Source organism: Nyctereutes procyonoides, unplaced genomic scaffold (assembly GCF_905146905.1).
Source record: "Nyctereutes procyonoides isolate TBG_1078 unplaced genomic scaffold, NYPRO_anot_genome, whole genome shotgun sequence".
Lineage (NCBI taxonomy): Eukaryota > Metazoa > Chordata > Mammalia > Carnivora > Canidae > Nyctereutes > Nyctereutes procyonoides.
Window position 1 is genome coordinate 1,751,885 of NW_026575044.1, and position 19,786 is coordinate 1,771,670.

At 42.0% G+C, this 19,786-nt stretch overlaps 1 protein-coding gene across 1 annotated transcript in view; it reads left to right on the plus strand.

Annotated features, from left to right (window-relative positions):
* Positions 1-8,034: 8,034 nt before the first annotated feature.
* The window catches only part of SELP (selectin P), a 33,321-nt gene continuing 21,569 nt past the window's right edge, over positions 8,035-19,786 (plus strand). Inside the window, exons 1-6 of the mRNA XM_055324334.1 lie at positions 8,035-8,091; positions 11,166-11,256; positions 13,323-13,709; positions 16,938-17,045; positions 17,495-17,680; positions 18,582-18,767. Coding sequence (XP_055180309.1) covers positions 8,035-8,091; positions 11,166-11,256; positions 13,323-13,709; positions 16,938-17,045; positions 17,495-17,680; positions 18,582-18,767 — 1,015 coding nt within the window. The remainder of the gene's footprint in view (positions 8,092-11,165; positions 11,257-13,322; positions 13,710-16,937; positions 17,046-17,494; positions 17,681-18,581; positions 18,768-19,786) is intronic.

The window sequence follows — 19,786 nt, forward strand, 5'->3', positions numbered from 1 at the left end:
TCTCTCTCTCTGTCTCTATGAATAAATAAATAAATAAATCTTTAAAAAAAATAATAAAGTTCTAGCCTGTCGTCCTACAGCCTGTTATGTAGAAAGTTCCCTAGCGTTCTCCGAGTAGAGGGAGCAGGCGTACAGAAGGAATTAACTGCCTTTTATTTCACACGATGACACATGGAACACATACTGACAGCCATAACATGATCTGAGACTGGGCGTGGTCCAGAGGCTCTCTACCTGTCTCGCCTCCTTTACCACCCTCCAGCCAGGCTGCCCCAAGTCTTTACTGACCTAGAATGTTCTCCCCACCTGATGCAGTAATGCTTATTCGAAGTAAGACCTCAGCTCTGAAACCACTGTCTCTGGGGAGCCTTCCTCAGGTCAAGTTCCCAACATATCCTTTCACTGCACCACGTTTTTTTCTTTCTGAATTTATATATGTGATTTTTATTTAATATCTAATGTCTCCTCCTTAAAAAAAAAAAAGTGAATCCCACTAGGGTTTTACCAAATCCCTAGTGCTAGCATGCTTCCTGGAACCCTGAAGCAACTCAAATACTTGTTGCATGTATGAAGCATCTATGTAATAGGATAAGTAGAAATCCACGTAGAGAGGGGAGGTGGCATTTTCATCGGTCTACCCAGAGTCATCAATCTAACTAATAAGCCACAGGTATTTGCTGAGTGTCTATTTGTCCTCTGCTAGACACAATAGCAGAGAAAAACTAACATAGGAGAGGGGCCCATAGACTATCAAGAGATGAGAAAACATATGAAACAGATAAATTACACTACTAACTAAACTACATTGGAATTACATTGCATTTTTAATGGCCACATAATTAGAAACGATCTAAATTTTCTACATAGATGATATCTCTTGAGCAAAATATTTGTTCAGATATTCAGCCTGAACAGCTTTTCAACAAAGTCAAGAATTTTTCTGCCATTTAGCTTCCCAGAAATCCTTCCCTACTTCCCTCAGACTCTCTAAAACTTAACATTCTGCACCTTAAAACACACTATCAATATGGACCTACCATCTACAGAGCACCTTCCCTCAGATCCATCTGAGAAATTTTTCTAATAATGACCCATGTTTGTTATATTTCATTTTAAGACTGTTTCCAGCAATCACCCCTCACTGTCAGGATTTTCTCAGTGGCTTTTTCCTTTCCTACCTTATTTTTTTGTATTATTATTTTTGCTCCCTTGCCTGAGAAGGCTGCTGGAATTGTTAACATTGACTGAGACTTCACAATAACTGGAAAATTTGCCCTGGGCATTATGATTAAGACAAAACATTTTCCAATGTACGACCTTAAACTGAGGCTTGTATCATAATTAGAGGAAATTTGACTCCTGGGGGTGTGGGCATGATTCCTGCACTGCACAGCCCGGGATGTCCAGGAGTGATTCACACTTGCCCCTGTCTCCAGACTATCTCCCATGGAAGTAGGTGACCTTCTGCCCTCCTGGTGACCACTGCTACTAAGTATTATCAACTGCTCTTGTGTTATCAACATCCAACTTCGTGGGAAGGGCTGTGGTGAATTTCTGGAACTTGCTGAACTAGGAAGTTGCTTTTCTAAACAGCTTGACACTGAAGGGAGGCAGCAAGACTATAAGAAGTCTGGGTTGGGCAGACGGCAGAGAGGAAGCCGAGGCTCAGAGGAGATGGTAAGTTCATTTCTCTGTATTCTGGGAACTGGAGGCTGAGTCCATGCAGGTAAAGGATCAGAAAGTGAGGAGGAACAGTAGCAGTCATGGTATTTTATGTTGAATAGCCCTTTAGAGTGTGAGCATCTCTAAGCCTGCTGTCCACATTGACCCTCCAAATATCCTTGGGTGTTGAGGTTGCCATTTCCACGTTCCACTAAGCCTTATAGAGACCAGGCATTTTACCTATGGCCTCACTGCTAGGCTTGACATGGTCTGGATCTAGACTTCTATCCTCTGACTCCACTGCTGCTGTTTTTCCTATTAGAGTTTACAGAAACTCTCATGGCGCAATCATAGGTGCCCTGGGACAACCTATGATTGCATGTGTTCTTATGCCAGCCTTTCTGGTTCCTTCTCTAAGCCCTAGGAGTCCACTGGGACTCATGTGGAGTATCTCTATATGGCTTCCATTTCTGCCTTAAGTCTCTGTCCTGTTAATGACTCAGTTTCTTTATCTGTAAAATAGATATAATTCTAGCACCCCACAGTGTCATTGTGAAGATTAAATAAGTTTGCACTGAAAAGAATTTAAATCTGAGGCTGACACATGGGAACTTCTTAGTAAATGCCAGGTATCATTGTTGTGAAAAAGAAAAACATTGTGGGGTTTAGGATCCAGGGAAGATCCCAGGAAAACTAGACATTCTTGAACTCATTAACAGATAAGACCCACGTTTTTACTCCCGACTTACCAGGAGTATCTCCCACAGTCTCAAGCTCCCAAAGTCCAAAATCCTGCAATCTGTGGCTAACAAGAAACCAACTGTCTCTGTTTTTGAGCCCCTTTCTAGATGCCAGAAGAAAGTAGCACTCTTACGTGATTCACGCCACCTTTTTACTTTACATACGCTTTTCAAATATTTGCAATGGGGATTTTCTTTATTGGGGATAAAAGAGAAGAAGACTCTGAAGAGAACAGGAATGAGTTTGAGTCTCCTGAGTTTGAACTCCAATGACATAAGAATGTGGATTGCTTTTGTTTCATCTTTTGCATATTATATTGTGTTGGTCAACTTACATGGACCAGGAGTTAGTCATCTCTTCCTTCTATTTAATTTGGGATCCTCCTCTATTTCAGAAGTATATTGACCCATTGGATCACGGGGTTCTTTGAGGTTCTAGTGAAAGTACAGCTCTTCACCCCAGATGAAAATGCAAATGTCCACATAAACACTTGTCCACTTTCTGGACAAGTACAGGGGGTTCCCCAGCCCCCACATGGGTTTTGGGTTAAGAACTCTACTCTATTGCCTCCTGTGCTTTCTTCTTAGAAGCTCCTCCACTAGTATCTTGAAGCTAGGCTGGAACTCTGCAATCTAGTGCTGAGGACTCCAGCTCTAGAACTGTTACCATAGTCCAAAAGTAAGACCTCTTCCTTTGCCCCTGAGTACATTTGGCTCTTGGGATTCAGGAACCTCAACCCTCTGTATGTAAATCTGGCTTCAAGGTCAGAGTGGTTTCAATTAACCTCCAGGACCTGAAGAAAGAGATTAAGTATTCTCTGGTGGAGTGTTTTCAATCAGAGGAATCTCAGAGAGAGAACTCTTGACTGGTAACTTGCAGCTAAAGTGTTCTGATGTTAGAGTTTTCGTGGATTAAGAAGCAGATGTAGATTCTCTTCCATTTATACCATAACAAGTGTGGATTCTATTCCATTTATACCGTAACTACTTTAGGTCTGTGGCTTCTAGTTCTTACTCTTCCTTCCATGACCTGTTTTTTGAAATGTAGCTACACAGTTCCCACTCTTCGGGCTGGCTATTGGCTCTTAGAATATGTAGCTTCAGAATTCTGTAGGTGGAAGCTTATTAATCAAATCTTCAAAAGTCAAAGTGACCTACTGCATAATGGGCAACACTGAGAAAAGAACCTGGATCAATACTGGAAAGTAGGCACATGGTTTCATGAACGACATTTATTACATTGTCTTCTAGGTGTCTCACTTCTTTGAAAAGCAAACAGAAATTTTATCAAGTCAAATACAAAATGATCCCTCTATATTTGTAGGGATATATAGCTCAGTCATGCTCCAATGGACTTTTGAAAACTAGGTATGCCACTTTATTTTTATTTTTTTATTTTTTATTTTTTTATAAATTAATTTTTATTGGTGTTCAATTTACCAACATACAGAATAACACCCAGTGCTCATCCCGTCAAGTGTCCCCCTCAGTGCCCGTCACCCATTCACCCCCACCCCCCGCCCTCCTCCCCCTCCACCACCCCTAGTTCATTTCCCAGAGTTAGAAGTCTCTATGTTCTGTCTCCCTTTCTGATATTTCTCACACATTTCTTCTCCATTCCCTTATATTCCCTTTCACTATTATTCATATTCCCCAAATGAATGAGAACATACACTGTTTGTCCTTCTCCGATTGACTTACTTCACTCAGCATTTCCCTAATGGCAAGTGATGCAGAGCATTTTCTCATGTGCATGTTGGCCATGTCTATGTCTTCCTCTGTGAGATTTCTCTTCATGTCTTTTGCCCATTTCATGATTGGATTGTTTGTTTCTTTGCTGTTGAGTTTAATAAGTTCTTTATAGATTTTGGAAACTAGCCCTTTATCTGATATGTTATTTGCAAATATCTTCTCCCATTCTGTAGGTTGTCTTTGAGTTTTGTTGACTGTATCCTTTGCTGTGCAAAAGCTTCTTATCTTGGTGAAGTCCCAATAGTTCATTTTTGCTTTTGTTTCTTTTGCTTTCGTGGATGTATCTTGCAAGAAGTTACTGTGGCCAAGTTCAAAAAGGGTGTTGCCTGTGTTCTCCTCTAGGATTTTGATGGAATCTTGTCTCACATTTATATCTTTCAATAAAAACCGTTCAACTCCTCAACATCTAATAGTGAAGCTTGCAAATTCCAAAGATAAAGAGAAGATCCTTAAAGCAGCAAGAGACAAGAAGTCCCTGACTTTCATGGGGAGGAATATTAGGGTAACAGCAGACCTCTCCACAGAGATGTGGCAGGCCAGAAAGGGCTGGCAGGATATATTCAGGGTCCTAAATGAGAAGAACATGCAACCAAGAATACTTTATCCAGCAAGGCTCTCATTTATTTTTAATACTAGTATTTCAACCTAAATAATGGCGATTGGTAGTCTAATGTAAATATGTGCTTTGATTCTTTGTGTTAATGTCCTGGGCTCCTTCCTGTCTTTATTTCTCATTTGCTGTTGGCCTAGAGATCTCTCTCTGTCTCTCTCTTGCTGTGTTTCATTTTCTACCTTTAAATTATTGGAACTACTAACATCTGTGCTATGCCACCACCACTACCATCCAGAAACTTCAGGGAAGTTTGTGGCAGTTGTAATGCCTTGTGAAACCTGGACTCTGCTACCAGCTATTTGTATAGTTCTGTCTCCTCCAGGACTCTCACATCTACTTCCCTGCTTTGCATTCCCATTGTTCCCGACCCAAGCCAGAACCCCTTTCACTCCTGCTGAGACTAGTACAGTAGCCTTCCCTTGTCACAGCACAGCCTCTCTGCCGCTAATTCATCACTGCCATCACTGTCAGGTGCATCTGTTCAGGATGCTTCTCTGTTCACAGCCCTGACAATTAGATCTCTTTTGTGACATATTATGTCAGACTCACAAAATCCGGCCCTAACCTAATGTGGTTTGGAGTGGGGGTGTTCAGAGCCTGTGGCCAAGAAAGAATTCTTGAGATATTTTCACTGCAAAAAGGGTGTTTTTATTATAGCACAGGGACAGGACACATGGGCAGAAAGAGCTGCACTGGGGTTGTGGGGAATGATTGATTATAAAAAATTTTTCTACCCTATGGAGGGAAGGGTGATGTTAGGGTTCCAGGAAATTGAATCTATAGCTTTCTGGAGATTGTTTTATTCTTGTAAATCATTTGGACAGTCGCAAACTGATGGAGACTCCTGTCCTGCAGGACTGTGATCTCATATAACCCTTTGTTTCTCCCTTCCCTTTGTTCTTGGGTAGCCAGGAGTGTCTGAGGAATGTCACACATGTCCCACCAGGAGGGAGGCGGGGTGCCAGGTGTTAACTTGTGCTGTGCCCTCAGTTTCCCTTTTGCTCCCTCATCAAACCTACTTTTTCAATTAACCTCTAGGACCTCCCAGTCTTTAACATCAATCAGACCACATCATTGCCTCTACTAAAATCCACACCCCCAAGCCTCTGACTCCTCTTTGCACTTAGAACAAAATCTCATCCCCTTGTTTTAGTTCTCAAAGCCCTGGAGTGATCTGTCACCAGCTTCATCTCATGCTCTTCCTTCCACTGCTCATTCCATTCCAGACACACTAATGGCTTCATGTTCTGTGAACACTCCACACTTTGCTACCACCCAAAGCCTTCACATTGGATTTTCCTTTTGTCTTTAATTCTCTTCTTCCTGCTTCTTCCTGGCTGGCTTTTTCTGGCCATTCTGCTTTCAGTTCAAAATGACCTCCTCAGAGAGATCTGCCTTTAGCTCCCTGCTTAAGGTAACCATGCATTCCCTCTACCACTTAACCCCACTTTGATTCCCTACCTAGCACTTATCACTAGCTTCCAGGTTTATTTGTTATGAACTGCTTGTATTTATTGGCATTTCATTGTCTTCCTCAATAGACTGTATATTACACAAGGAAAGGAATGATTTCTGTTTTCATCATTGTAACTCCAGTACTTCAAAGAGTATCTGACACATTGTAGACAATTGATAGGTCAATAGTTACTGAAATAAGCAATGGGAAAGAAAAGGCAATAACAGGGAGCACCCGTCTTGGTGGGGACAGTGGGGGAGGGCAGGATTGGTGATAGAGAAGTCTCCTTTAGGAGATTTTTGGATTTATAGAGCTAGGAACACATAAAAGGAGAACATAGGGCACATATAGCGCATTCTGGAAACTACAAAATGTTTTGTTATAAATACATTGTAGAATTGTATGGAAGCAGTGAATAAATTGAAAATTAATGGCAAGAGATGAGATAGACAAAAGGAAGAATCCACATTTCAAGGGGTCTTAAAGAGTTCTTCATCTTGAAGAGTTTGTGTTTATTGCTCAAGGAGTAGGAACACCTGATGGATTTTAAGTAGTAAAGTGATATGATCAGGCTTTTGTGTGAGGAATATCATTCTGACTTCATTCTAGAGAAAGAATTGAAAATGGGTAACTTGAGGATAAGAGGCTAATTAAAAGATATGCAGGAAAAAAAGAATGATGTCTGCACTAATACTTTAGCGGTAAGTGTAAATCTGGAGAATGACTAGCTATCTGGTCAAAAGGTAAAATCAATAGGTTTTGATGACAAGTTGATGTGAAGGGTTCAGACAAGGAGAGAGATCCTTGGTCTTCCCTACACAGCCCACTTGATGAAGGACTTCAGGGTCATAGGACTCACGTCAATGAGACTGTCTGTTAAATCCTTATATGACCACCCTTTAGTGCTGGAGCCTTTTTTAAAAAATTTTATTTATTCATTCATGAGAGACACACACAGAGAGAGAAGCAGAGACACAGGCCGAGGGAGAAACAGGTTCCACACAGGGAGTACATGGGACTTGATCCCAGATCCCCAGGATCAGGCCCTGGGCTGAAGGAGGTGCTAAACCACTGAGCCACCCAGGCTGCCCTGCTAGAGCCTTTCTGAGAGTCACACTCACTCCAGAGGGTTAGACTGAAATTTGCTTTCTCATCCCCAACTTTGAGGTCCTGCTACTATTTGATGCCCCACAAGCTTTCCGGAAACACAACACCTATTATAACAATCCTTGGTTTCCCCACTTCTTCACGTATCCCTCTATCTCACCTGCGGGGTATAAGAGAATGAATCGGCTCATTTGTTTCCTCACACAGGGTGCTTGTCTCTCTCACACGCAAATAGAATGAGACATAGTACCAAGATCATTTTTTTGCACAGCTTTCTTATGCTCTTCTGCTTAATCATAATATATTTTTAAATTTGATACAACCACTGCTGTAACCCTTAAATACTGAGCAGTATTCATCACATATCTTTATATTTTCCTACTCAGCACACACTTCTCTTACTTCTAGTCATTCCTCTGCCATTGTTCTTTCATTTATTTTTCATTCATTCATACAATATTTATTAAGCATTAACTTCTGCTCTCTACTATAGCTGAGATTCTGACATAAGTCATCTGGCCCTTGAAAAGCCTCTACCAGCAGCATCCTCCAGCTGTATGCTCATTTGCTTGCTTTGCATTTAGATTGCAGATGGCATGCTCAGGAAGATAGTCAGGAATGGAGATGATGCCTGAGGGCCATTTGGCAAACGGATGGCCAGAAGAAGACCTCTGGAAAGCAGAAGAGTCATAAAAAATAGGGTCATGGAGTCAGGAACCCAGGGAAATCTCTATCTCTACAAGTGCAAGCAGAAGGTTGAGGTAGATTCAAAGGAAGACTCATCAAAATTGCTCAAGATGTCAGAGAAGAGCCAAGAGAAGAACCAATGGAAGCATTTTAAATAAGAGGAAGTAGTCACTAGTATTTATTGCTGCAGAAAGGCCAAGGAAGATAAGAAGGGAAAGTGTTCATTGGGTTTTGTAATTGGGATTTCAGTGGTAAAGTTAGCAAAAGCACTTTTGCGGGCTGGTGATGGGAGAAGGCTGGAGAGTAAAGGGCGCCAAGGAAGTTAAGGAAGCTAAACTGTAGAGAAAGGAGAGAAACCAGTATCAGGGCAGAAGGCAAACAATCCAAGGAAGGACATTATCAATTCTGCCTCTAAAAGGGCACAGCTGTGATCTACAACATGGGCAGGAGACTGAATCCCTTTCCATGGTACCCTTTCTGCCAACTGTACACCACCCACAATGCTGGCAGCTATGGGACTCCTGCTGGCATCCATAGGTCTTCCCGAGCAAAGTGAGAGTGAGGGAAAAAACACTCGGTCTTCCACTTTCTCTCTGCCCTTCTCTTCACCTCATACTTTTAATTCTTAGGAAAAGTAAAATTAAAGATAACCACAGTGTGAAGCAGCTTTAATGAAGGTTTACACAGCTGCAGGATGTGATTCTAATGACCCAGTCTCAGACTTTTTCCCAGTGGCTTCCAGTTTGAAGTTGGCTGCCAGAAAATATTAAAGATTAGCAAAGCACGTGGCCATTTCTCTTAGAGACATTTCCTCTTGTTTCAACACTTAACTGGCTTTGTAATATCAGGGAACAGTCCTTAAATCTCCAGGATCTTAGATTTGAAGATGACACTGTAGAACAGGAGCAGATGTGAAAAAGCCTGCCCACCCCAAGGAGGTTTCAGAGGAAAAGGGCCACTCAGAGGAAGATTATTAGGGATCATGCATCTTCCATGCCCACACACAAAACCCTTGTTCTTTGCCAGTGACTTACTCTGTTGCCTTACAGTTCACAAAGATTTGAACTTGTGGTCTGTCCTGACTATAGCTTTGTTCAGACTTTCAAAGGAATCAAAAAGTCCTGCAAGAATAAGAATCACTCTATTAACCCAACATCCACCTTGAAAACCTTGAAATTGGGGCACCTGGGTGGCTCACTTGGTTAAGCATGCCTTCATTTCAGGTCATGATCCCAGGATCCTCCTGGGATCAAGCCCCACATCAGGCTCCCTGCTCAGCAGAGAGTCTGCTTCCCCCCCCCTTCCTCTGCCCCTCTCCCTGCCTGTGCTCTCTCTCTCTCTCTCTCTCGGTCTCAAAGAAATACCTTTAAAAAAAGAAAACCTTGAAATTTTAAAAGCTGTCTCTCAATTCTGTTTAAACCATATTTCAAATTTTAAACTAGGTAAAATATAAAACAGCTCTTTTGGGATAGTGGCTGGAGTTGGGCACTGATACGGAGACAGCAGCCTCCCCTGATCAGCCTCCCACACACTTCCTTGGGCTCACCCTAAAACCAGAGAACCTCCTAGAAGTGTTCCAGGGAGGAATGTACAAGGAGACAAACACTTCCAAAGGGGACAGGGAGAGCACCCCTAGATTACAAACACTACACCTGTCCTCTAGTCTACTGGTGAAGAAACCCAGTGCAGGTTCAAAGGTAAATACTGGGATCCCCTTCATGAAATCCACATTATTGTGTTTTTCAGTGCAAAAGTATTGCCTCTGAAAGAATTCTGGAAAATTATGTAAAGTCTCACACCTTTCTAAGTGGAAAGCTTTTTTTTTTTTTGCCATCTAGGTTTTAAAATTAATAAAAGATGGGATGTTCCATACATTGTAAAGTTTAGCCTTTTAACATAAGTAAATGTCACATCACTTCTCAAAATTTATTCCTGTGGAATTAAATACTGTAGTGATCTAATGACCCTCATCACTTTAGAAAAATATTAAAGTTTTGGATAATAGGAACTTTTATTATTTGTTATTATAGTTATAGTTATTTTTTGTTTTCTTTCCTTTAATACCTATCTCTTTTCCACTTCCTCTATAGAATTTTAATCTAATATAATGCAATTTTAAGCTTAAAGTCTCTAATTGATCACTAAATCTTCTTTACAAAAAAGGTAACAAATCAAAATTTGAAAGATTCAATTTTCTGAAAGTATATGTGATTTTAGATTCCCCAACCTTCAGGACTTTCATGTGCAACATGAGAGAGTTGGACAAGATGAGCATTCCCAGAACTTATCAAAAATTATTTTTTAAATAATAAGATATTTGATGAAATCCCAACAGAAGGGAACTTATTAGAAATAATACTTATAATTGATCCGAAGGGAACAAGTTTATTATATATATTAAAATATATATGTACTATGCATATATATTAAATATTGAATAGTATTGTGGACACAGGCTGAAATTATCAAGCAGGAAGGCAAAACATAGATCAGTAATATAGGATAGATGATATAACACAGCACAATTCATTGATACCCTATGCATCAAAGTATAGGTCAGCCAGGGAGTTTGCATGCAACTTCCTAGTATTTTGGAGTATGGCATACTAGTTCTTCAGGGGAAATTACTGCATAATAATAATGACAATATTTTTCTGATGTGTGTATTACAAATTGTTTCATAAATGGAAAATATTGGTTGCACCAAGTAGTTACTTGGTAAATATTTGTCAAATGAAAGAAAAAACAAATTCTGTCCTCAGCCTTGGTTCAGAATATCAGAAAGGGAGACAGAACATGAGAGACTCCTAACTCTGGGAAACGAACTAGGGGTGGTGGAAGGGGAGGAGGGCGGGGGGTGGGGGTGACTGGGTGACGGGCACTGAGGGGGGCACTTGATGGGATGAGCACTGGGTTTTATTCTATATGTTGGTAAATTGAACACCAATAAAAAATAAATTTATTTAAAAAAAAAAAGAATACAGACTCAGAAGCAGAGCAGTAAGAAGCAAGCAGGAAGCAGAGGGCTTGAACCTCCACCCTGATGGAAACAGGGAGGATTCTAAATATAATGATTGTTAACAAGAATTTTTTTGGCCACATTGATTTCACATGGATACTAAAAGGAAGTTTTCTTTTCTTGTTTCAGGCCAGCTGCCTAAAAGCCATTACGAACTGGAGATTTCAGAGAGTGATCTTCACAAGTGCCAAACTCCTTTGCTTCAGTGTCCTGATTTTTGGTAAACTTAGTTTTAACCTATCATCTGGACCTGAGTAATTAGGGGACCTTCTCCAAGTAGGAGAAGTGAAGGATAGTAGCCAGTCATTATGAGACATGGGGATACTGTCCCTGCCCAGATGCCCAGAAAAAAAAATGCACCCAACACCATCCTAGTGCTGGAAAGACTGTAGACAAACTGAAATGGACATCTCCAGGGTCCATTATCCATTAGGCACAGCAGGCACTGGCCGACACTACTGATAGGGACACACAAAAATGTCTTATACAATATGAATGAATATATATATATATATATATATATATATAAAGATTTTATTTATTTATTCATGAGAGACACACACACGGAGAGAGAGAGAGAGAGAGAGAGAGAGAGAGAGAGGCAGAGACACAGGCAGAGAGAGAAGCAGGCTCCATGCAGGGAGCCCGACGTGGGACTCGATCTCGGGTCTCCAGGATCAGGCCCTGGGCTGAAGGCGGCGCTAAACTGCTGAGCCACTCAGGCTGCCCTGAATATATATTTATACCAATGCAACTATAAAATACAGTTTTTAAGATTTTATTTTTTTAAGATTTTATTTATTCATGAGAGACACAGAGAGAATGAGGCAGAGATACAGGCAGAAAGAGAAGCAGGCTCCCCACAAGAAGCCCAATGCTGAACTCGATTCCGGACCCTGGGATCCTGCTCTGAGCAGAATACAGACAATCGCTGAGCCATCCAGGTGTTCCAGTTTTTAAGATTTTTATTATGGAGGAAGCAGCTGAAAAAGGCATAACTGCCTAGGCTCCGTGAAAGTCAATAATGCAGCCCTGGTGGCACCAAAATAATAGTCTTAGGGCAAAATAGTGCAATAGAGGTATCAGTGAAGGAGGGACAAATGACCTTCATATGGGCAGCAGAGGACAGGGGTGAATAGGAACAAAAAAGACTATAAACAGGAAAGAGAGCCACTTCCAGGTCTGATTGCTTGCATTGTACACTTCTTCACCTGGGATCTGGCCTTTTCTGGCCTGGATGAGTTCCCACTGGCTACAAAAACAATATCTTTCATCAGAGTGCCCCTTACACTTTTGAAGGGCACATACTTTATTTCATCTGATGTGACAAACATTTCTTCAAAAGGCTTGTTGTAAGCCTTATTTTAACAAGTGAGTGAGCAGGAGGAGAACATAGCATAATTTATCAAAGAGAGACAGTCAAGAGAGATGGAATGAGTGTAAGATTGCAGACCAGGAGATTTGATTTGTAAGCTGCCTCTGCCACAAACATGCTGTGTTTCACTCAACAAGTCTTTACTGAACACCAGTGAAGTGCCCAGCTCTGTGCTTGGTGTGAAGGACCCAGAGATAAAAACAGACCACTCTCAGGATTCACAATCCAGCAGGTGTGGACCATGTCACAGGAAGAGACATTCTAGGGCCCAGTTATAAGGGAGGTGGAGGCAGAGATGAGGTGTGGTGGGAGCCTGGAGGAAGAGGAGCAAGCCTACCTGGGCAAGTCAGGGAAAGTAGGGGGAGGAAAAGTTTACTAGGCATAAGTGGGGACAGCAGCCAGAATAGCAGAAAGCACATTGCAAAGGCACAGAAGTGGGAGTCTGTTTTGCTAAGAAGGTAAATGTGGCAGGTGATGAATCTGGGCCAGCAGGTAAGCTCCAGATCACCAAGCGTCTTATTTTCCATAAGAGGTAGACCCTGGAGACTTAAAGCAGCCACCAAGACATTTTATGTGTCATTTAAATTGGGCAAATTCCTCAAAATGTCTCTTCAATTTATGAAAGGAGGAGAAGATTAGATGACCCAACTCTGTTATCACATGATTCCAAATCTTTAATACTAAGGATCCTCAGAGTACAATTTCCTATTCTGACTTCATGTGTATTTTTTTAGGTAAAAGATGGAAACTACTCTTCTTCCTTAAAAAAAACCAGACTAGACATAAAATAGTCATGTTTTAGGTATTTTTCTTCCAGTCAGAAACTCATCTGACTACTTAGAAGTGTGTTTATGCTCATAAAATCCTTCTGGTTAGGGATGTTAACCTGGCATTCACTCTCCTTCACCCAGAATTAATAAAGCAGAAAGAAGTGGCAGCATGGACCTATAATTACAGCACAAAAGCGTATTCATGGAATTATTCCCGGATTTTCTGCCAGAAGCACTACACAGATTTAGTGGCCATCCAGAATAAAAAAGAAATTGCTTACCTCAATGATGTCATACCTTACTACAACTCCTACTACTGGATTGGGATCCGAAAGATCAATGATAAATGGACCTGGGTGGGAACCAAAAAGCCTCTCACCAAAGAGGCCGAGAACTGGGCTGACAATGAGCCCAACAACAAAAAGAACAATCAGGACTGTGTGGAGATCTACATCAAGAGCTTGTCGGCCCCTGGCAAGTGGAATGATGAGCCCTGCTGGAAAAGGAAGCGGGCGCTATGCTATACAGGTAGGATCTTCTCTACTCTGAAGTTTGTCTGTTTAAAAAAAAAAAATGCCTCCCCTCGTTCATTGATATAACCACTGAGTCAGTAACATTGAGTCACAAATCCAGGGAAGTGAGGACAAGGGATAAACTATAATCAGCACTGTTGAGGACCTGAAAGGATATAAGATCAAAATTAGAGAAAACTGGATTTTTGAAACCATAAAGGACATTTTTATGATCATCTGATCCACCTTCCTCATTTTGTAACAGATGAAATAGACTCTCAGGAAGTTTTAGTCTCCTAAAATTTATGTCCTGAGCTTTTTTGCACCACTCTGCTATAGTATAAGAGATGGTATAAGTTGAAAGGTAGGTTGGCCCCGCCCCCAGGAGACAGCTCTAACTCACACCTACTGCACATCAGTATGTTGCAGGTATTGTTATTAATTTGTGGGTCATGAGTCTATTTCGTGTTAGTTTCATTTAGTCCTCATGAGAACCCTCGTCAATCAGGTCCTCTAGTACTCTCATTTCACTGATGAGACAAAGGCTCAGGCTAGTAAGGAATCTGCTCAAGGTTCTAAACTACTTGATGGTGGAGGAGCCATATGTAGACTGATGGTGGAGTTGGTTTCAAACTCATGATCCACAGTTGGTGCTTATTAACCACATATGCTACTGTACTCTTTGCTCTACGTTCTCATAAGACAATGTGAAAACATGACCAACAATCACAAATGCTTTATAGATTCCCTTCAACAACAGCATATATTCAAGTGTGCTGGACTTTGGGAGGGGCTGGAGGTGTGAGGAAAGGGAAGAAAGAGGTAACTGGGAGTGCATTTGCTTCTCACCAAAGTAAGCAGTTCCTGAGTAAGCAGACATGCATGGAAGCTTGGTCTTCATATAGTCATGCACCTGTGCCAGAACCAGTTCCATCTTTCTGATGTGGATTCTCATGTGGAGGCGCTCTTTCTGCCCCATGTAGCACCCAAACACTGTGGCTAGGGAGAGACTTGACCGTCCCGGGCAAGATAGTCCTGAGTCCTCTGAGCCTCTTCTTTCATAAATCATCTTACAGATGCCACACTCTGCTATGTATGTTCTAAACTCTTTAAATTATAAATACATCCCCTCAGGAGTCTTCCTCCACTTTCCCTCTACTTCTCTCTCTCCTCACTCAAGCCTCCTCTGAGGGAGAACATATCCATAAATGCTTTGTCATGTAGTTAGGTCTCATTTTGTAAATAATTTATAAACAAATGAGCAAACAAATAAATTTATTAATTAAAAAAATCACAACCTGTTCTTTATAGGCTAGGATGAACATTACCAGAATATTTGCTCATCCTGCTGTTCTCCCCGTCAGCTCCCTACACTCCCTGGGTTATGCCTTCCTGAAACTATGCCTGTAAGATTAGTTTGGTTGCCAGTAGATGCTCCAGTATGCCTCTGCTTCCCCTCCCTGCTCAACCTTCAGCATCCATATCTACAAGACTATCTTCCCCAACAAAGCTTGCAAAAAATTACAAGGAAGAAAAGGGATCAGAAACCACTGGTATGCACAATGCCACTCCTCTAACCTGCAATAATGGTGGATATGGCTAATTATTGCAATTTTGCCTGACTGAACACAGCCAGTTTCCATCTCCACCAATACAACACTCTAGGCAGCCACTATCACTGAGTCACATTTTGCCATCCAACACATAAAGGGTATAGGGGAACCACTGACTCTCTGTGGGAGATAGATGATAAATAGAATATCATCTGTCTGCATCAACTGTCTGCAGTCGTAGACTGCAACAATAAATTAAGTTGGGCCAATTCTCTAAATTTTAGGATTTGCTAGACCACAGAATAGCCTAGCAAAAAAGATTCATTCAGTGAATCATCATTATGTCTTTTCCTGGGTATTCAAAGCTATAGAAAGTTACTAACCTGTCTGAAACCCTGATGTGGAGTAGAATACAGACCATTGACTGTTCTCTAATTTCTAACATTCTGAGATCCTGAGGAAGTTATAATCAGAATAGAATTTGTGTGCTCCCAGAGCATAGGACAGACAGGTATTGCTGCTGGGAGACACTGGTAGGGTCAAGGGGAATAGGATGGAAGATGTGGACCAAACCTCTGTCTATTGGCTACTGCTCCTCCTGCATCTTCCTGTTACTTGGAACCCTACCCAGTGCTCCCGTGCAGCTTCACCAAACTTGCTGGCTGCCTCAGGGAATGTTTTCCTATAGAACCTGCATAACTTATGGAATGAGAGCATCTCAGAGTTGAGATCTAGTATAATCCTCTATGTGACATATGAGTTTCCTTTTGTAATGGACCAAAGTGGACCATGTGTAGTCAAGGCCTAGTGCAGAGGGAACATCCCCAGAAAATAGTCTAGCCTCAGACCTTGCCCCCCAGTTCTGACCTCATCAGCAAAATTATTCTCAGTGCTTTCATAATATCAATTCTAATGTTAACCCTCTGTCAGGTGCATAGTGTACACATTCCCAAAAAGTCTATTGCAGAAAAGAAACCCTAACCCTTCTGCATTCAGACCTTCTTCTATTGAGAAGGGCCTGGCTGGCCAGTCATATTGCCCACACATAAGCCTGGCATAGTTGGACCTGTGAAACATCTCTTCAGCAGGCTGTTTGTCCTGTACCATGAAGAGGTCTTAAGCATCTCATTTGCTTCCTCTGCCCCTCCACCATGTGGTGTTGGGTGCAGATTTGAAATGAACAAAAGGTGCAAGGGCTTTGACCCTGATCTTGGGCCAGTTGGCCTCAGAGAAGTAGCTTGCCTGAGGTCGCATAATAGTAGGCAGCAGAGCCAGGATTCTGATCACATTTATGTGACCCCTCACATCTGATTCCTAACCTTTGTCTGTCATGGGGGCTTCTGTAATGATACAACTCTAAGAACATTATTGGTTAAAAAGCCACAATCTGTTTTGTACCACATAGAGGAGTTTTTCTGTCTACACATCTAAGAGTGGCTCTTTGTCTCTCTGTGCCACACATAACAATCCCTCCTTAGGCAACACTAAACTCAGCCTAAAGTGGAAGCTATGCACTGCTCTGGTGGGCTCCTACAATGTCCTTCACAGGGACCAAGATGGCACACCAAAGGACACTGTCATTTTCTGCTATGTGGCCAGCATGATCTTATCTAAGAGGGGCTAAGAAAAGTCAGCTTTTCTTCACATCTCCTGGGAATGCCCATGATTCTTATCCTTCTGTATCCATGCAGCCTCCTGCCAGGACATGTCCTGTAGCAAGCAAGGAGAATGCATTGAGACCATCGGGAACTACACCTGCTCCTGCTTCCCCGGATTCTATGGATCAGAATGTGAATACGGTGAGGCCACTATTTTGTTGATATTATTGTGGCCATTGGTCTTGTGCTGGAAGTGGTGCCAGGAAGCAAACTGTGTTGGAGACTCTCCAGTGAATAATGGCTAGTCCTGGCTCTCTCTATGGTCTGTCATTTGGCCCCATATCAATTGTCCCAAGACACATGCTCTGGGTAAAACATTTCATTAGAACATTTGCTCAGAAAATCCTAAAAGGGAAAAGGGAAACATAAAGGAAGCAAAACAAAGGCTGATTTTGCTCACTTGAAGTAAAAACCAGTGAAAGACTGATTATTTCCCAAGATGTAGTCAATACAAAGGAACCAAGGAAAGATGACCAGGTTGGGTTAGAAAGACAGGATTAAGAGGGTTATACAAATAGCTTCCAACTTCTAGAAAACATGACATTGTCTTTAAACCTGCAATTAAAAAAATCAATATTTTGTCCCTACAGTCAGAGAGTGTGGGGATTTTGATCTTCCACAGCATGTGCTCATGAACTGCAGCCACCCTCTAGGAAACTTCTCTTTCAATTCAGAGTGCAGCTTCTACTGCACTGAAGGGTACAAATTGATTGGACCCAGCAAGCTGGAATGCTTGGCTTCTGGAACCTGGACAAATAAGCCACCACGATGTGTAGGTATGTAGAGTCTATTCTTTCTATCTTCACTGATAACTAGAATTTCAGAGGGGAAAAAAGCTTTCTCCATTAAAAGCATGAGAAGTAGTGAGTATCTGCATTAGATGGGGAATTCTGGTTTTTACTATTATCCATCAATGAGAATAACACTAATACTGGTTTTCATGATGTTTTGTATCTATAGTGAGATAATCAGCATAATTTTTGATTCTCAGGAAAAAGCATCACAAAGGGATCTACCTCTCTTTGTTAATTGCAAAGCAGAGTATAATAATGAGGATTTAGGGCTGAGTATTATTAATCTGATCATTTTACTTTGCTTGCTTCTTTATTTTTTTTTTAATTTCTTTATTGAAGAGAGAGAGAAAGCATGAGTGGGGGCAGTAGGAGAGGGAGAAGTAGACTCCCTACAGAGCAGAGAGCCAATCCCAATTTGGGGCTCATCCCATGACCCTGGGATTATGACCTGAGCCAAAGGCAGTCACTTAAGCAACTAAACCGCCCAGGTGCCCCTTACCTTGCTTCTTTAAAAAGTAAATGCCTGGGACGCTTGGGTGGCTCAGTGGTTGAGCATCTGCCTTTGGCTCAAGGCATAATCCCAGGACTCTGGGATTGAGTCCCACATCAGGCTCCCTGCATGAAGCCTGCTTCTCCCTCTGCCTATGTCTCTGTCTCTCTCTTTCTGTCTCTCATGAATAAATAAAGTCTTTTTAAAACTAAAAAGTAAATAAAAAATAAGGATGTTTGGATCCTTTATGTTAAAAATACCATTTAACCGTTTAACCAGTGTATCACCTTGTCCTGTAGGAAAGGTATAGATAGCTGCTCTAGCATCCTGAGGTTTCTCAGATGCTGAGCATAACCCAAGGGGCTCATGCTATTTCTCTGTGGTTGTTTGCAGCTACCCAGTGTCCACCCCTAAAGACTCCTGAGCAAGGAAGCATGAACTGCCTTCACTCTGTCGAAGCATTCCAGTATCAATCCAGCTGCCACTTTAGTTGTGAAGAGGGATTTGCATTAGTTGGGCCAGAGGTGGTACAGTGCACGGCCTCAGGGATGTGGACGGCTGCAGCCCCAGTGTGTGAAGGTGAGTTTCCAGCAGCTGAGGGTGTGTAATGTTCACTGCACCCAGTTCTTGCTGTGAGTACAGATGACAGTGGCCAGCTATGGAGAAGTTTTCCTGATTATCACAACTTGACTCTCCTTCCACGTGCCACTCAGTACATTGGGTACATCTGGGATAGGAAAAGGGTGTCAGGCACCAGAAAACAAGAGTATGACTTCACTAAAAACTAAATTTAGAAGTCCTCCCTTCTACCAAACTCACACTCCCCACTCAAGCAGTTACAGAATGGCTCCATTCATAAATTTCTCTCAAGAAGGAAAGGATGGCATCTACATCTGTGTAGAAGACCTACCTGGACAGGTTTATAGAGGTAAAAGGAATAGAGGACATTAGGAAAAAGCTTGGAAGACTCTTTTCTTTAAAGATTAAGATTATCCTGTGGACTGGTCCTCCAATTCTGGACAAATATCGGGAGAGACCCTTAGAGTTTTCTAGGTCTACCTGGATTTCCTGAGGTAGTTTTATCACTGCTCCCCCACTGTCGGCCTGGTTTTCTCCTTCCTTAGTATCTTTCTCTCTCTCCCTGGTTCTTCTCTGCAGTTGTGCAGTGTCCACTCCTGGAAGCCCCTAGCAAAGGAACCATGGACTGTGTTCATCCCCTCGCTGCCTTTGCATATGGCTCCAGATGCAAATTTGAATGTGAACCAGGTTATCAAGCGAGGGGCTGGGCCTCACTCCACTGCACTCGCTCTGGCCAGTGGACTGCACCCCCACCAGCCTGTGAGGGTAGGAGTTTCCTTTAGTTGCCCCCTTCCACCCGGGATAGGGTTATGGCACTGTGAAAAGATCAGGGGCTCTTCACCTCAGGATAGCCTCCTCCAGACTGACACTTGAACAGGTTGCCCAACCTCCATGCTCAACAGCATGCTTTTCTCATCCATGAAATGAGCTAAGAATTGTCAGGTGCTTTTGTGAGAATGAAATATGTAAACAGTACACAATTAACTGGCACGTGTAAAGTAGCTAGCATTAGACTAGGC